At 34.6% G+C, this 15,798-nt stretch overlaps 1 protein-coding gene across 5 annotated transcripts in view; it reads left to right on the forward strand.

Moving 5' to 3' along the window:
- Positions 1-14,707, forward strand: part of SNX13 (sorting nexin 13) — a 73,659-nt gene extending 58,952 nt beyond the window's left edge. For 3 of the 5 annotated variants that reach the window (XM_074863292.1, XM_074863320.1, XM_074863302.1), the window contains 8 exons: positions 1,245-1,352; positions 2,237-2,347; positions 3,600-3,761; positions 4,935-5,006; positions 7,481-7,626; positions 9,374-9,442; positions 10,567-10,679; positions 11,148-14,707. In XM_074863292.1, the coding sequence (XP_074719393.1) occupies positions 1,245-1,352; positions 2,237-2,347; positions 3,600-3,761; positions 4,935-5,006; positions 7,481-7,626; positions 9,374-9,442; positions 10,567-10,679; positions 11,148-11,395 (1,029 nt within the window). In that variant the 3' untranslated portion in view covers positions 11,396-14,707. Of the gene's footprint in view, positions 1-1,244; positions 1,353-2,236; positions 2,348-3,599; positions 3,762-4,934; positions 5,007-7,480; positions 7,627-9,373; positions 9,443-10,549; positions 10,680-11,147 lie in introns of all 5 variants that reach the window. The other 2 variants (XM_074863330.1, XM_074863311.1) reach the window with 2 other exon arrangements.
- Positions 14,708-15,798: the final 1,091 nt, after the last annotated feature.

Consider the following 15,798-nt stretch of genomic DNA (forward strand, 5'->3'; position numbering starts at 1 on the left):
TGAATATTTGGGTTAATTATAAACAAATTTTGACTTTCCTGTGAATTTCTGATTATCTTAGTGAGCTGTCATTAAATTTGAAATACCAATTTTTGAACTCTTCTTCAAATGGATTTTTTTTAAATTAATTCACTGATTTGAAGAATCCCTGACCTGTTGAAACAGGTATAGCTTCCCTGACCTTATGGTGAGTTAATATTCTGCTGATACGGGGCAGTCATTTAAAACTGACCTACCAGTAAATGACTAGAAAAAAATGGCAGAAGCAGAAATTTTCAAAATATGAAAGCTCAGAAATTTCTTATTGCTAAATCTGAGTTCTTGAATTTGCAGAAGATGGAAACATTATCCTCCAACATTAAGACTGCAAAAAGTAAAGCAATGGCTGTGCTTCATTGTAGCATCTCAGAAACTCTCAACAATTTTGCTTTGACAATAAAGTAGACATTCCTACAGAGTTTATGGGCACAGGAATGTCACTGATACACTGAGCATCCTTCATGTGTGCTTGTCTGAGACCTTTTTATTGACATGTTAAGAGTAAAAATTAGAATCTTTTATTTAAAATTAATAGGAAGGGCAGAGATTATTGTTTATCTTTTTCAGAGAAAATAGGTACTTGATCCAAAATGGAATTCAAGTTAGCTGTGCATAGTATCTGTATGCACTTTTTTCCTTAAAGTACGGAATAGATTCACAGCAGTTTCTTTAGTCAGTAATGTAATAGATAACTACTTCAAATAGTATTTATATTTAAAATACTGTTTTTTCATTACATTGTTTCTGACAAGTATCACTTCCGCAGTAGGTTTGATCAGGAGAGGAAAGGGAAGATGTTTTAGAAAGATTTGCAAGTTCTCTTGCTGTAGTCTTATAACCCTACTAATGTTTGCACAAATAATAATCATAGATCTTGAGCCTAAACCTTTTTGAGCTGTGTGATGACAGGAATAATTTGCACACTCTATTAGTCTGTATTCGAAAGTGACTATCACGTGTGTGTTCGGAAATTAAATTTTGCTCTTGACAGTCTCATGCGAATTTTCGTGCATTTGTTCTTGACAGCCTACCTTTCATTTTGGTTTCTCCAAGGAATCTGAGTTCTGAGCTTGATGCAGAAATTATTTGTCAGGTATTACATGGTAGATGACAATAGTTGAATATAATGAGTATTATTTCTGAGCTTATATGGTGATTTGAAACTCTCTTGAAAACAGAACAAAAAAATATTTTCTTTTTTCTAGTTTGAAAACCTTGCAAATATACTGAAACTTCCTGGCAAAAAGACATTTAACAATATGGACAGAGAATTTCTGGAAAAGAGGAAAAAAGATTTAAATGCATATTTGCAGGTAAGTTGTTAGGTTTTTCTGATTGTGTTCTAGGTTGCAATTCCTTTTTCTGAGGCAGAAATTTGCGATCATGATAGCAGGAAAAAAAAAGTTGTTCTAGGTGGTATATAGTCCTAAATAGTATACTATAAGAACTTTCTATTATCTAATAAATTTGCCTTTTCTTTGCTGTTTTGGTTTATTCTCAGCTGGTTCTGTCCCAGATCCTCTGGTCTGGTGAGGTTCCAGCTGTGTTGGTTTTGAGCTCTATGCCACTTAATTTTCTTCTGTCACACTCATGTTTGTGGTTACTTTCTCTTGTGCTGTTGCATAAGGATTGGTGTGGCACCTGCTCCAGCAGTGTAGCACAACCACACAGCTGCTCCACTCAGATATGGCCTGTATCAACCCAACTAAAGGAATTCAGTTGTCCTACTTCGAGGGACTTTCGGGTCATTTATCACTAAAATATGTTGAGCAACTCAACAGACACGTTAACAATAAAAAATCAAGATGAATAAAACATGGTAAAATCTGATTATTCTGTTTTAGAGCACTAATACTTTTTCCTTTGTGAGATATATGCCCCGTTTTTAATAGCAGTATTTTTTTCAGTCACAGCTATTTTTTTTTTCTTGGAGTTTTAGAAGCCATTTGAGTGGTCATAAAGTTGCGTATTTTTCTGTGAGATGCTATAATATACTAGTCAAAATTATGGGAATTAACAAGAAGTATGTTGTTTCCATCTTCAGAATAGTGTAATGTTAGAATAAAATTGAGAGAATGAATGAGAAAATACATTGCAAGATGTAGTGTCTTTGTGCATGGTAAACTTCTACTCAGCTGAATGGTACGGCTTTTTCATTATTTATTAAAAAGCATCTTTTAAAAATTATTTTATTCAGCTCTTGTTAAATCCTGAAATGATGAAGGCTTCTCCAGCTTTAGCCCATTATGTGTATGACTTCCTGGAGAATAAAGCATACAGCAAAGGGAAGGGGGATTTTGCACGGAAGGTAAGAATATTTTGCACTGTCGGTGGAACTTTAGAGCGTTCATTAGTGCAATGATTTCCTTAAACAGAGATGTTGAACTGATATTGAGCAGCTATGTAGCACTTTCAAAACAACTTACAAGTGAGTTGCTTTAATACTTTGCGTGGCAAAATATGTGGGGACATATAGAACCAAAATTTACCATTTTTATAACGGGTACATTTATTTGTATGACAAGGAAATCAGATTTTGAAATCAGACAGTGTATTGCACCAAGACTACTTGAAAAGTGTGTTCATTGAAAGTTACTTTCTGTCAGACATCTGTGATTTTTTTTTGTAGTCTCATTCCTGCTAATTTCTTTTTTCAGTTCTTTACTCTGTATTTGCTACTGTTACCATGCTCTCCACTCTTCAGCCCAAAAGATGAAATGCATTTTCCTTCAAAAGCAGCTGTTACGTATTTAGCCGTTGTAACCAGTCATTGGTCAAATTGAGCTCTGAGCTGTGCATCCTTTTTAAGCCACCAGAACTCTCTTCAGACAAGTGATTGTTCAGTTGACCAGTTTGTGTGGGCATCTGCTTTGCAAATATAGCTATTTCTAAACTTCTAGTGATTTTGATATAAAAAGCATCTTCAACTGTATTGTTGTTCTGCCTATGTTCCTTAAATATTTAGCAGTGAAACAGTTAAATATTTCTTCAAGGTGTAAGATTTGATTTCCAGCTTATCAGGTGCTTCGTGGGCATCACACTAGTGTTTGTGCCTTTGTTTGGACTGAATTTAGAGTATACACTGAAAGAAAAATTGTTACAATTCCTATGGAACTATTTTATGTTTTTAATTATACTTGCCTTGATATTAAAGCATATTACTCCAGTGCTGTTCAAAAGAGGCATATTTCAAAGATGGAAGAGTTGAAAGCAGAAGTGAAACATCTGGAATTAGGAAGCTTGGAAGGGAGAAATGGCATTGAATGGAGAAGAAAAGGAAAATAAATTCAAGCTAAGCAAATTTGAGAGATGGGAAATGGAAATGACTCAGAAAAAAGATCTGCTGAAAGATGTAAATAGTTACAGTAGGGCTGTAAGGAATGAGAAATATAAATGAAAGCGAAGCTAAAACTTTACTCTGCATTCTGTAATGGAGTTAAGCAATTTGAGTTTTTCTTTATATTATTGTCCTCTGGAACAGTGTGATACCTCTCATAGTGTATTAACATACTGGTGTCCTCATAGATTATACAATTCTGGTTAAACATCTTCCCCTTCAGATGGACACATTTGTAAACCCACTGCGTAACTCTATGAGAAATGTATCAAATGCAGTCAAGTCTCTCCCTGACAGCCTGGCAGAGGGAATGACTAAAATGTCAGACAACATGGGTAAAATGTCAGAGAGATTGGGACAAGACATAAAGCAATCATTTTTCAAGGTAAGAAAATATTTGGCAGTTAATGCATACTACTGAATTAATAGGAGATTAGCTATCAACTCACTTAAATTTATGTTGTATACTATAACGAAGAGTTAAGTCATTAGACAGGAAAGCAATCTGGTTTATAGCTATACCCTTTTAAAACTGTTCAGCGGTCATTATAGCACAAGCATGGAGTTACCTGTGCTATTAAGTAACACATTAAGATGGTATCCACAGTCTGTTACAGCAGTCCTTCTTCACTTAATTCAGTGCAGCCACTTGAAGAATGAGTCACTGATTTTCTTATTTTTTTACCACCCATTCTCATAAAGATAGTTTGCTGCATCTGCTGCTTTCACTAGGGGAAAAAAAACCCCATATATTATGAAACTTAGAATAAGGAGATAGCTTCTCTTCTGCTTATTCCTTGCTGAATTCTGTTTTTAATTACATTTTCTTTCTGTCTTTCCTGCCATCTTTCCTCATCTCTTCTATTCCTAAAATGTAATACCTTGGAGGTGAGGAATGGTAGCAGGGCATGCTATCTAGAAGTCTTATGAAAGTAGTAATCTTCCTGATATGTCCATTTTACCTTCCTTTCCCTTGCCCTCCTCTTTGTGTGTGTAGCTGTAAGGTCTGTGATCAGGGATTGTTCTGTTTTGTGTTACCAAAACAGTTATATGTGGCAGATATAGAGCAGCAACCAAGATGAGTTAACCCTTAAACCATGAAAGGGGCAGAGGGGTTTTGTTTGGTTTTTTTCATTACTTGTGAGATAAAATGATTGGCTCTGAACTTTGTCATTGCTGGTGATTGCCCTGGTGTGTGACTAACAATGTATGTGCAGTTTATATTCTCAGGGAAGTCCGTGACTGGGCAGGACTTAAGACCCAGAGGTGTTTTTAAGATCAAGAGGTGTTTTGCAGTTCAAACATTAGGCACTTGAGCAAATACATGTGGATTACCTTAAAGGTGTTGATAACTTTGATAGCTGTAGGAGAATACCTACAGGCTTGATTTGTTGAAAGGTGAAAGGACTACTGTGTGTTTGTCTGCAGTAGCATGCAACTGACTTGACCAAATATTTGGTTTTCATTTTCATAACCAAATTGATTATGAAAATTGATCTGATCTATTGGTATTCTAAAGTATTTTTTACTTCATAAACATTACCTTTTTTCATTGTAGGTGCCTCCTTTGATCCAGAAGACCTATTCAGATCCTGACCATTGCCGTGTTGCAGCACCAATTGATGACAATGTGAGTCTGACATTTGTCCTTTCAAAGTGGACTCCTCTAAAACCAAATTAATGAGTTGTTACTTTATGCTAAACTACGTATTTATTGGTTTCTGATATTATACCAGACACTTAAAAACCGTTCTTAAGTTTTTAAAAAGAAACATATGCTTCCTTCTAAAATTTAATCTTTATTATTACTAAAATGGTTTGCACAACAATGGAATAACTTGAGTATACATGGTATTGCTTCTGTGTTTTGTGGGTGAGGGTTGGTTTGTTGGGGTTTTTTCCCCTCCTCCCTCCAATTTCTGTCTGTTTGAAGATAGTATGGGATCAGACCACTAGCTTGGCATTTCATGGATTCTGATTTCTAATGTGACCTTTTAAGGGGCATTTGTTTAATGGATCAGAAGTAGTGCTTGCTATGTTTTTATGGAAGAAAACCTTCAGAATGTTTTCCTAAATAATAAACTTTTAGTATGTGGATACTGAAAATGTATAAAGTAGTAATATTAGAAACTTGAAAGTGAAGTTTAAGCTGTTGATGTTACCATAACCTATGGTATTTTGCTATTGTGTTGATTGAAACATTGATCATATATGTGAAAACAATTGGAAAAAAACTTTTATCTGTAAGTAGGACAGAAAGGCCATAAGATTACCAGTGATTATATGCAATTTGCTATGGCCATAAATCTGCACCTGCTCTGCCCTTCATGTTTCGGGCATTTTGGTCACATCAAAGCAATCCAGTTTGTCTTCCTGTGCATAACTGCTGTGATGGCTTGGTGGATGTATTTCTGCTCAAATAACATAGCCTTGAGTTCTTCTGGGTTTTCTTTTTCACGATTATTTTTTGCTATATCAGACTGTATCTGTAAATTTCTAATTTCAAATGTGTATCTGATATTCCTGAGGCTTCTGTTTTGCCCAGGCAAACCAAAATCATATCATTTAAGTATATGAGCAACTTCTCTGCAAATATTGCATTGATCTTCTGTAAAATGAATAGAAGCTACAATTCTTGATAGCTTCTAAGTTAACATACCAGGTGTTTCTGAAAGACAGATTTCAAATGTTTTAAAACCTGTCAACTGCTCTTTTAAGATACATTGTTCACAACTTATAGTCTCCCAATCAGACAAAAAATTTTTGAATAGAATTTTTCGTGGAGAAACAGTACTGTAAAAGTGAGGCATGGATCTACAGAATCTCCAGCTGTATTATGAATCCACTGTCTGTGTTCCAGTTGTCTGTGAAGATGTACTTGTGTAGTCCACCAAAAAAATGTCCACATAGCTGTGAGATCTTGCTACTTCTTCCAGTGTAGGATTAACAATAAAATAAACTACTACTCTTTCAGGTAGAGCTGTATCACATTTCAAATACAAAACAAAATTCTTAACATTGTGCTTAGAATGTAAAAATCCTAATTAAAAAAAAAAAAAGCAGAGAAATTGAATTGAGTCTTTAAATAAATTTTGCTGAGGATATAGTAAGGTTTTAATTCTAGTTTATTAGTCTATAAAGTTTTAATAATATGAAGTTCAAATAATGAATCAGTCAAAATCAAATTAATTTGTTGTATTTGAGGTAAATATTTGTGTTCTCTTGTGCAATACAACTGTAACTCTAAATGCTGTCTTTTTGTGCAATAGCTTAACAATACGTAGGCTTGTATTTTCGCATATAAGCAGGCCATGACAAGCTGCTGTTGTTTCTTTAAGGAAAACATTAATAACAACTAACATTAAAATCTAATGCTTTCATACTACAGAATTTAGTAAACTGTCCCTCAAATTTTAATATTTGAAAAAATATTGAAGCTACTGCAAGTGTATGCCATCCATCTTTAAAATCTTTACATAGTTATTGAATCCTCTGTTTTAGGATTTCCATAAAAGATGTTTTTTGCAAGCCAATCTGTGTAACATCTTCTATTAAATAATAAAATTATGATGCTTTTCTTAATCTGCAAGCATAAAAGCACTTAATAGCCATGTAGGTTAGAACGGTATTTAAATAAAAGGCAGTTCATTGCAGTGAGGTGTCATTGTTCTTAGAAGGTTCTGAATTTGGTGCTATGCATCTATAACAAAAAGATGCCAAAGAAAAGCTCCTTCCAGAGTTTTCATGTTAGGCAGTTGGAAGCACAGCTACCAAAGGAAGAGGTCAGGGACAAGCTCTCTCTTTAGGACATACTTGCTTGTATTAGCTTTGTTCAACTTTGAAATAACTGTTTCTTTTTATCTTCTTTTAAAAATTCAATGTATTTAAGCCTAGTTTATCTTTAATTTTCAATCTGTCTTCACTGTTAGTGACATTATAGAAGATTTAGAGAAGATTTTGTATTACAGTAAAGTACAGAGCAACATGTTTCTGTCATTGTTCTGCTTATACTGAAGCATTTAACCTGTGAAGTAGCTACTAAAACTGTAGCTTTCTTGAACTGAAATAAAAATTTACTGATTATACTTCTTATCACTTGATCAGGTGGATGACAATATTCCACTGAGAGTAATGCTCCTCCTTATGGATGAAGTCTTTGATTTAAAGGAAAGAAATCAGTGGTTAAGAAGAAATATAAAAAATTTGCTTCAACAACTTATTAGAGCAACATATGGTGACACAATTAATAGGTACTGCTTTTCTTATATAGAGCGATCATGTAAGTGAGACTGTGTAGACTGTCTGTAAATCGTTTTTGGTATTACTAAATCATCGTGGTTTAGATCTGCATGCATTCCCCTTTGAAGAGGATCAGTAAACCAAGTACAAATGTGGTGTAAAATGGAGATAAACACAAAACATTGCTGAAAGACAAGTTCCAGTAACTCTTATATGCCAGAGAACTTCCAAAAGAACTTTCAAATATCAACAAGAGTTCTCGTTTCTGTGAATGTAACTTAATACTGATGGTGTCTGTGCTTTTTGCACTGTGTTTAACACTGTATTAACTTTTTGTTAATGGTATTTGTTACTTTCTACACTGTTTCTATCTCTTTGATGCCACAAGTGATACCCTGGCACTATCCAGTTACGTGAACTGTACTGAGTTGCTATGTTAAGTTTTAGCTCTCGCACTTTAAAAGATGGAGGTGGGTGGGAGGAAAAGGACTGTTCTGGGGTTTGTTCTGCCCTCCATGTTCTCTGTAATTCACATATACCCTTTTTCATGCAAATGCAAAGCAAATTAATAGTGATAAGTAAGTAATGTTTCTTGCCCCCAGCTTAGAAATCTACTGTTTCCAGGCTTTCCTGTCCAATGATTTGTTTCTGGAATGTAAATAAAAATACAGAACAAAAAATTTCTAGAAACAGGATTGGCACTAAATTGTCACTTTGGTTTAGTGCTATGAATCAAAAACTTAATTTCTGGCAGATGAGTAGTGGTGTCCTATTACTTTTTCAAGTCATTCCTCACTGTATCATTACTTCTTACCCTTCACAAGTATATTTTTGATGTTTTCATCATCACTGTTAAATGTATAGACAGTTCTTGTGGTACAGTAGTGATGCAGCCATATAATAATAATAGCACTGGGTGTTTTTCAAACAATTCCTTGTGGCCATGTGGCAACTATTTTTGAGACCTGTGCTTCCAAAAACATGCTGCCCTTCTGAATAACTCTGACTACCTTTTGCTGTTTTCAGATTGTAATATAACTATCTGAGTTTGTGCCCAGGCTGCTGTTTTCTTATTGCAGAGATGTGCACAGAACTACTTTGCTTCTGCATTTGGAACTATTCCAGATACTCACAGCCTCCTCTGGTTCAGCAGTCTCCTAGCAGATTCTTGGGGCTTAATGGCATTCTGCAGCAAAATTGTTTTCCTGTTTCTTAGAAAACTAAATGCAAATTATGTTTAGGGAAGTAATCCTGGGATTATGGTGGTACACAGGTGCATATATCACTTTTGTAAACATATTAAATTTGGGTATTGACCTATGTGTATGTGTTGATGAATGAAGGTTAAAGTTTATGATCAGTCTGTATCTCCTGTTAAATGTTATGAACAACTGCGTACTTCAATATGGTAATTTGAGATTTTTAAGTAGATTCTTTGCTTACAGAAGCAGAACTTGAAGAGTGCTTCATGAAGACGAGTGCTCTACTAGTAGAACACTTACCTAATGCTGATGAGAGATGCAACATCAATTTTCCGGCCTGCTTAGTTGTCGTACATTTACTCAAAAAAGCTTCAGCTTTAAGAGTTATCAGTGAGCTTAGATTTTTATCTTGAGAATCAGTGCTTGCCTTTCCAGTAGAAGCTACTGATGCAGTTGGAGAAAGCTGAAGTTATACTTTGTTTGCCCTAGAGTGCTCTTTTAAATGCTATACTTACTTGTTCTCTGTTTTAAAAATTAAATGTTGCTTTGATTTTAGAAAAATAGTTGATCATGTTGATTGGATGACATCTCCTGAGCAAGTAGCAGATGCAGTGAAACGCTTCAGGTATGTCTTTTATCATAGGTGTTAAATATGAAGTGCTTGCCCAATTGATGTCTAATATCTGTGTAGCCTTCCTATTCTTTTTATGTGAGGAAATTATTACTGTACAGAATTCCAGTTGGAGCATACACTGCTTTTTTATGTGTTAAATGAGGGGAAAAGTAATTGTCACATGAAGAAAATTTTTGAGTTTTCTCCTCTTCCTTAAAAAGTTCTTTGTTAACCAGCCTAGAAGAGCTAGGGTATGGGTATACTTATGAATTTCATCATATTACTGGATGAAGTGTCTTCTTTACCTTGATGAAGACATATATATGCCTTGCCTTAAAAGGCAAACAATTATTACTAGAGAAGACCCTAGCTCTAAGCTAATATGTTTTGCATGTGGACAGATACAACAGAACTGAAGTCTGAGTTTGAAAGTATCAAAGGCTCTGTCATTCCATTTCCTAAAAGTCTGAATGGCTTCTGCAATGCTGTTGAGCGAGAGTCACCCCGCTTGCCTTTTTTTTTTTTTTTTTGGATGGTGTGGAAGAGATACTGTAGAATAACCTATTAGCCAAAGGATCATACTTCACAGATACTCTGTTATTCTTTAATAAATGCAAGTAAGAATGTGTTCTTTTTACTCAGAAAAAGAATATATCATTCACTGAGGCAAAACACCTTTTTAGGCATGCCTCTTGCATTGGGCTTTATACTACACTAACTACTTCATCTCAGCTTTGGTTTGTTGATAGGTTAACTGCTGTCAGAGATCTAATGAAGCAATTAGTAGACCTAAGCCTAGAGTCTGTCAGTGGCAATAGAGCCTGGTAAAAATAAATTTTAGGTATATTTTATGTAACAGCTATGTGGTATTTGAATGTTTTTGGTGTGTAATAGTTTCTTTAATTTGATTCTTCTACTAAAAAAGTATAGGGTAGCTACTAATAGCTTGAGTGTGTTGTACTTATTGCTTCTGATTTGGTTTTTGCCGTTTCCCTTTTCTAATATTTGAAGTGTGTGTTACATTGTGTGCAAATTACTTTCTTGTATTTATTTTATGAGAAAGCTTTGAGGGATTAAAAAGAGCCTTTCACTTGATAAAATTTTAATGTATTTTGACAGACTTGCTTTTGTTACAGAGATGCTTTTTGGCCTAACGGCATTTTGGCAGAGACTGTTCCACGGAGGGATAAAGCTATTAGAATGAGAACAAGAGTGGCAGGGAAGACCAAATTACTGGAGGTAATGCCAGGTAAGTGAGTCTGGGATTCAAGCCTAATATTTCTTACTGGAATTAATGTCAGTATTCTTATTGATTGTTGAGGTATTGAAAAGAAATGTTGACATATGAACTGTATTTACATTAAAAAGGTTTTTAATTATTAAAATGCTGAACACTTGTATTGTGACTTTGCAACTATAATTCTCTTAGAATCAACATGATACTTAGTTTCACTAGAGAATTTAAGTTTACCTGCATTTCACTACAGCATGATTTCATGTAAAATAACATGGATCCACATACATAGTGTAAAAGTGAAGTAATTTTCAGAAATCCTTTGTGCTGTAAGAGAACTTTTAGTTGAATCATGTTATGTGTAATAAAGACACTGTTACTTCAAATTACAAGCTACATAATTTGAAAGACTTAATATTCAGTTTAAGTTTATTGTTAACACACAAGCAGAATTAAACTTCTGTGTAACTTTCATTTTTGTAGATGAACTGAAGCACATCATAGGCGCTGAGACAACACGGAAAGGCATTCTTCGGGTCTTTGAAATGTTCCAGCACACTCAACTGAATAAGAGAATGGTGTATGTATTTCTGGAGAGATTCCTAGAAACCTTATTTCCACAAAATAAGTTCCATGAGCTCTTCAACAAACTGCATTCACGGTCAAAGCAGATGCAGAGGTATAAGCAGAGACTACATTCTACTCAAGCGCCTTCCTTGCAGAAAAGGTGACACTTCAAACCTATTAAGCTGGTGTATGTTTGTCCAAGACTAATTACTTGGGCAGATTCTCTGGGGCTTCAAACTCACATGCTGTTATTTCTGCACCAGTCTTCTAGTGTCACATATTAGATTATTAATGCATCTGTAAGACCTGTGGATCTTCTCATCTTCACTTGTAGTTCAACCACTACCAGAAGGGTTTGTGTGTCTTAAATGATTTGGTGCGTCTTCATGCAACATTGAGAAGAATACTGGCCCAATATATAAGAATGCTGATTCCTTCCATTCCTGAGTTGATGTTTTGCCAGCAATGAAAAGTGCCAGACTGTTCAAGTAAAGCACAACTGTGGTGATACAATGGAAGAAAAGGATGTTTTGGCACTGGGAGATAGTGCAATGTGTGAGAATCAGGTGGAATTGCTCTACGTTATGACTGTCGAGGCTGTAGGGCTCTTATAATGTTCCTGTAAAGGTTGAGATAACAGGAAAAGAAGTCTCTGGAATAGCAGGTTCATAGGAGAGGGGGAGAAATGGTTATAGCCCCATCATAAAAGTACATTTATTAAAGAAAAATTGAGGTTATGTGGCTTTTATGCCACATATACTTCAACTTTCATGTCTTGAAAAATAAACTAACGCTAGATCTAATGGGAGTTTTAGTCAAGGCAGAGGTGCAGTAGAAATAAACCCTTTATTCTGATTATTCTGTAGCTTTAAGGGCCATATTCTGCTCTTATAGCACCTGGCATACATTTTTCATGTAATTTCAGTGGCGAAGGGGCATCACATTTATGTTCAGTTGGCCTGTTTGAACATATGTCAAGTTGATAGTTGTAGAAGGAAGGGGGTACATGTTTCAAAGAGGGTTGACATCATGTAAGAAGATAAGGGAACTGCACTAAGACACAGTTTACACACAGCTCCCCACTAAAATTTGAAACTTTTTTGCGTGTGAAAGACTGTCTTTCTTAATTGAAAGATTCCTGACCTTTTCAGTGTGTAAGCTCCATGGAAAAATACTAGAATTAGTTTGTTCCTCACAGGTAAAGGATTTCATTAGTCATATGCAAACACTTGGAAGTTCCTGAACGCATCTCAGTGTATATATGAAAATAAAAAGGAGATAAAACTACAATATTTTTTTAGATATTTTTTTTATTTTTTGCATAGAGTAAAATTTTAATAAAAATTTGACGTCAAGGCCCCACATTCATCTGTTTAGTTTCCTTTAAGAATTTTTGTCCAATTAAAAATAAAGTTACAACTGAAAAATCCTGTTTGGCCACAGCATATCTCAGTTTGTGTTTTCTTTTTCGTATCCCCAAGTGTTCGAGCACCACTATCCAGGTGAATAGAAAGTAATCCTAGAGTCTGGTTTTTTGGGTGGTTTTTTTGAATGCTAAACACAGGGTAAGATACAGCTGTTGATCAAGGATCCTTATAGTAATTTGTGTCATAATGGGAACAAATGATCCTTTTATGTGAGGGAGGAACATAGACCTTTTATGAAAGCATTCTAAGAGAAGATAGAAGGCTCTCAAAGGACCTAGTTAAATTGGCTGAAGCCTCTATATAGATCATTTTTTCTCATGGACTCCTATTAATGCAATATAGCATTTTATCATATGACTTAATGATGATCGTATTGTACTGTTAACATTCTCATACAGTATGCATGGGCTCAAGTGCACTTGTTTTTTTCTTTATTGCAGAACTAAATACTGTAAATTAAGTCCCTTTCTTTTATAATCCCTAAGAAGATAAATTGGTAAATATGTAAGAAATCTCCCCCCTTCCTCTCTGCAGGTTCTGTAGAAGTGTGATGATTAAATGCTATTGAATTTAACAAAATTGTTGAGTTCTGTATGAAGTAATCAATAGCCTGCTCCTATTGTTTACATGCCTCTATCTTCCTCTGATGTCAGGGCACTCCAGCATACCTGACATCTGACTGATGAAAGATCGTTCAGCAATTGTTCTTGGCGATACAGTAAATATATCATTGATCCTACCAAATTCAATTTATGTCTTTTAAATCACTGAATTTGTTATGCAGTATGAAAGTGGGAAGTTGAAATACTGTTTTGTCAAATCTGTGGAACCTTTTATCTATCTGTAGGTACCATGAAAAATTTTAAGAGAATAATGACCATGTGAAAACTTGGGATTTTTTTAATTATCTGGTACATTTCTGTACAAAAATAAAATAATATCTCTAGGAATGTGAACTGAACATAATATGCCATGTTTAAGTCATTTTACTTAATGAATTTATTACATATATATACCTATACACACATTTATATACATGTGTGTGTATATGTTACATATGTATTGAAATTTTGTCTTCTGCATTTAATTACAGAATGTGGCTTCCTAATTAAGTGGTGCCTGTTGGCTGGCAAGAATCATCAGAAACGAATACTTTTTGTTCAAAAGAGTTTGTGTGTATCTTTATTTAAATGGTTTTGCTGTTGACAAATTAAAATATCTGCCCTGTCCACCCATGCAGCCTATCATCCTAGAAAGTCTCCAAAACTGAATGTTAATGTACAGCCCTTAAGTGTTTGGGTATATCTTCTGGCCTTTGGGTGCTGTGACTGGCCGCTGAAAATTGTGCCATTGTCAACAAATGCACTTGTTTTAGCCTTAATTATTTTTAAGAGAAAATGAGCAATTGAATTTTTCATTTGGTTCATCCTCAGGCTTGTGCTGCTGGTGTTTGCTAGAACTAAACGGTAAATTTTAAGTGCTATCAGAATGTGTACCAAAATAAAAATATATGAATTCCACAATCTAAATTTTAATTTTGTGCAATATTTTCATTTAGTGCATGTGTATTTGAATAACTGTAAAATAAATGAATTTTTAATGTTTTGAAGTCTAGGTTAAAAATGTCTTCTCAGCTGAACAATTTTGCATTTTGTTGTTGCATTTATTTAAGGACTTGTTTTAAAAGTCTTATTTGTTACTCCTTTGTTAGTTCCCTTGTTCTCAATGATCCTTGCTCATCTGAGCAAAGCTCATATATTACAAGGGAAAAATCTGAAGAGCACATCTCATGAATATAGCTGTTATAAATTACTTGTGCATATCATTGTACAGTAAGTGTCAGCTGTGTGCCTAACTGTTCTATTGATGCTTTTTCCCTCCCTTCCCTCTCCTCTCGTTTCCATAACAAAGAATGGACATGAAACAGGCTGCCATGGTCACTTCTACTGAATGGCAGAGGACTCTAAAATTTTTTTTTTTTTTGGAGTTTGCATTTACGTTCTGTCCAATAGAAAGCTAAAAAATTACACTAATAAAGTATTAACAGGATTTTTATGAGTCTCTGTTTATTTTAAAAATTACTTTCTCACTAGCAGGTACGAATGTTACTCACATCTGGAAAAAAATCACTAAAGACAAAAATACTGCTGTTAAAGAAAACCATCATTCCTTGATTTTTTTCTTTAAAAAAAATACTTTATAAACTGGTTTTGCTTTTTAACAAATTAGTCTCTACATTGGTTTCAACCAGCATTTGCAGAGTGTCCTGTATTTTAAAATGACTTATGCAGAAACAGTGGGATTGTATGCTGTAGGAGTGGTTTTATATTGTGGGGTTTTTTTGCTCTCTGGCTTTTCCCCCCTGGGTTTATTCCTGCAGCAGCTGGATCTACCATGGGAGTACAATTTTTACCCTTGATATATTTTTTCCAGCTGTTTCACATTCATCAAAAAAATGTCCTGAGCTACAGAGATGTTAGTTCTTTGACCCTAGGGTAAAGCATTTACCACTTTCACTAACTTACACACTTTTGCCACAGGATATAGACAGATCTCAGGAATTTCACTAGCTGATTGCAAGTTCTTATTTGTTGAAGCTGTTTTCCTAGGATAATTTCATGGAAAGAAATTCACTCCATTATATACTTACTTTAAAAGTCCTAAAATTATCTACCATTTGCTAAGTGAAGGTAATATGCATCTGTGGTTATTTAACTCTCCAGTCTATCATTATCTGGTTTATTTTGGTTTTGATAGCTAGTGAATGTGTGAGGATTGCTTAAGTTTTTGTAAAGTTGAGTAATCAGCATCATTCTGCATTGATTTATTTAACTGCAAATTTCATGATTCATCTCTTTGGAAGAAAGGAAATTATATAATGAAAACAATGAGTTCACTTCTGTTATATATTTCAAAAGAAATTAAGCTTTATTTTCATGAAACACTTGAAACATCTATGCCACTGTGGTTGCCCCCCCACGCACACAGAAATATGTTTGAATACTTTTGTATTCAAATATCTCAAATAACTGTTTCCCATGCCGTGTCTCTTTGAATTACTATGGCATGTTGGGGTTGGGATAATCTGCATGGGTCAGTTAAGTTATCTGATATCTGGTTCAGCAAGGGCTAACTGGAAT

The sequence above is a fragment of the Strix uralensis genome, chromosome 1, assembly GCF_047716275.1.
Source record: "Strix uralensis isolate ZFMK-TIS-50842 chromosome 1, bStrUra1, whole genome shotgun sequence".
Classification (NCBI taxonomy): domain Eukaryota; kingdom Metazoa; phylum Chordata; class Aves; order Strigiformes; family Strigidae; genus Strix; species Strix uralensis.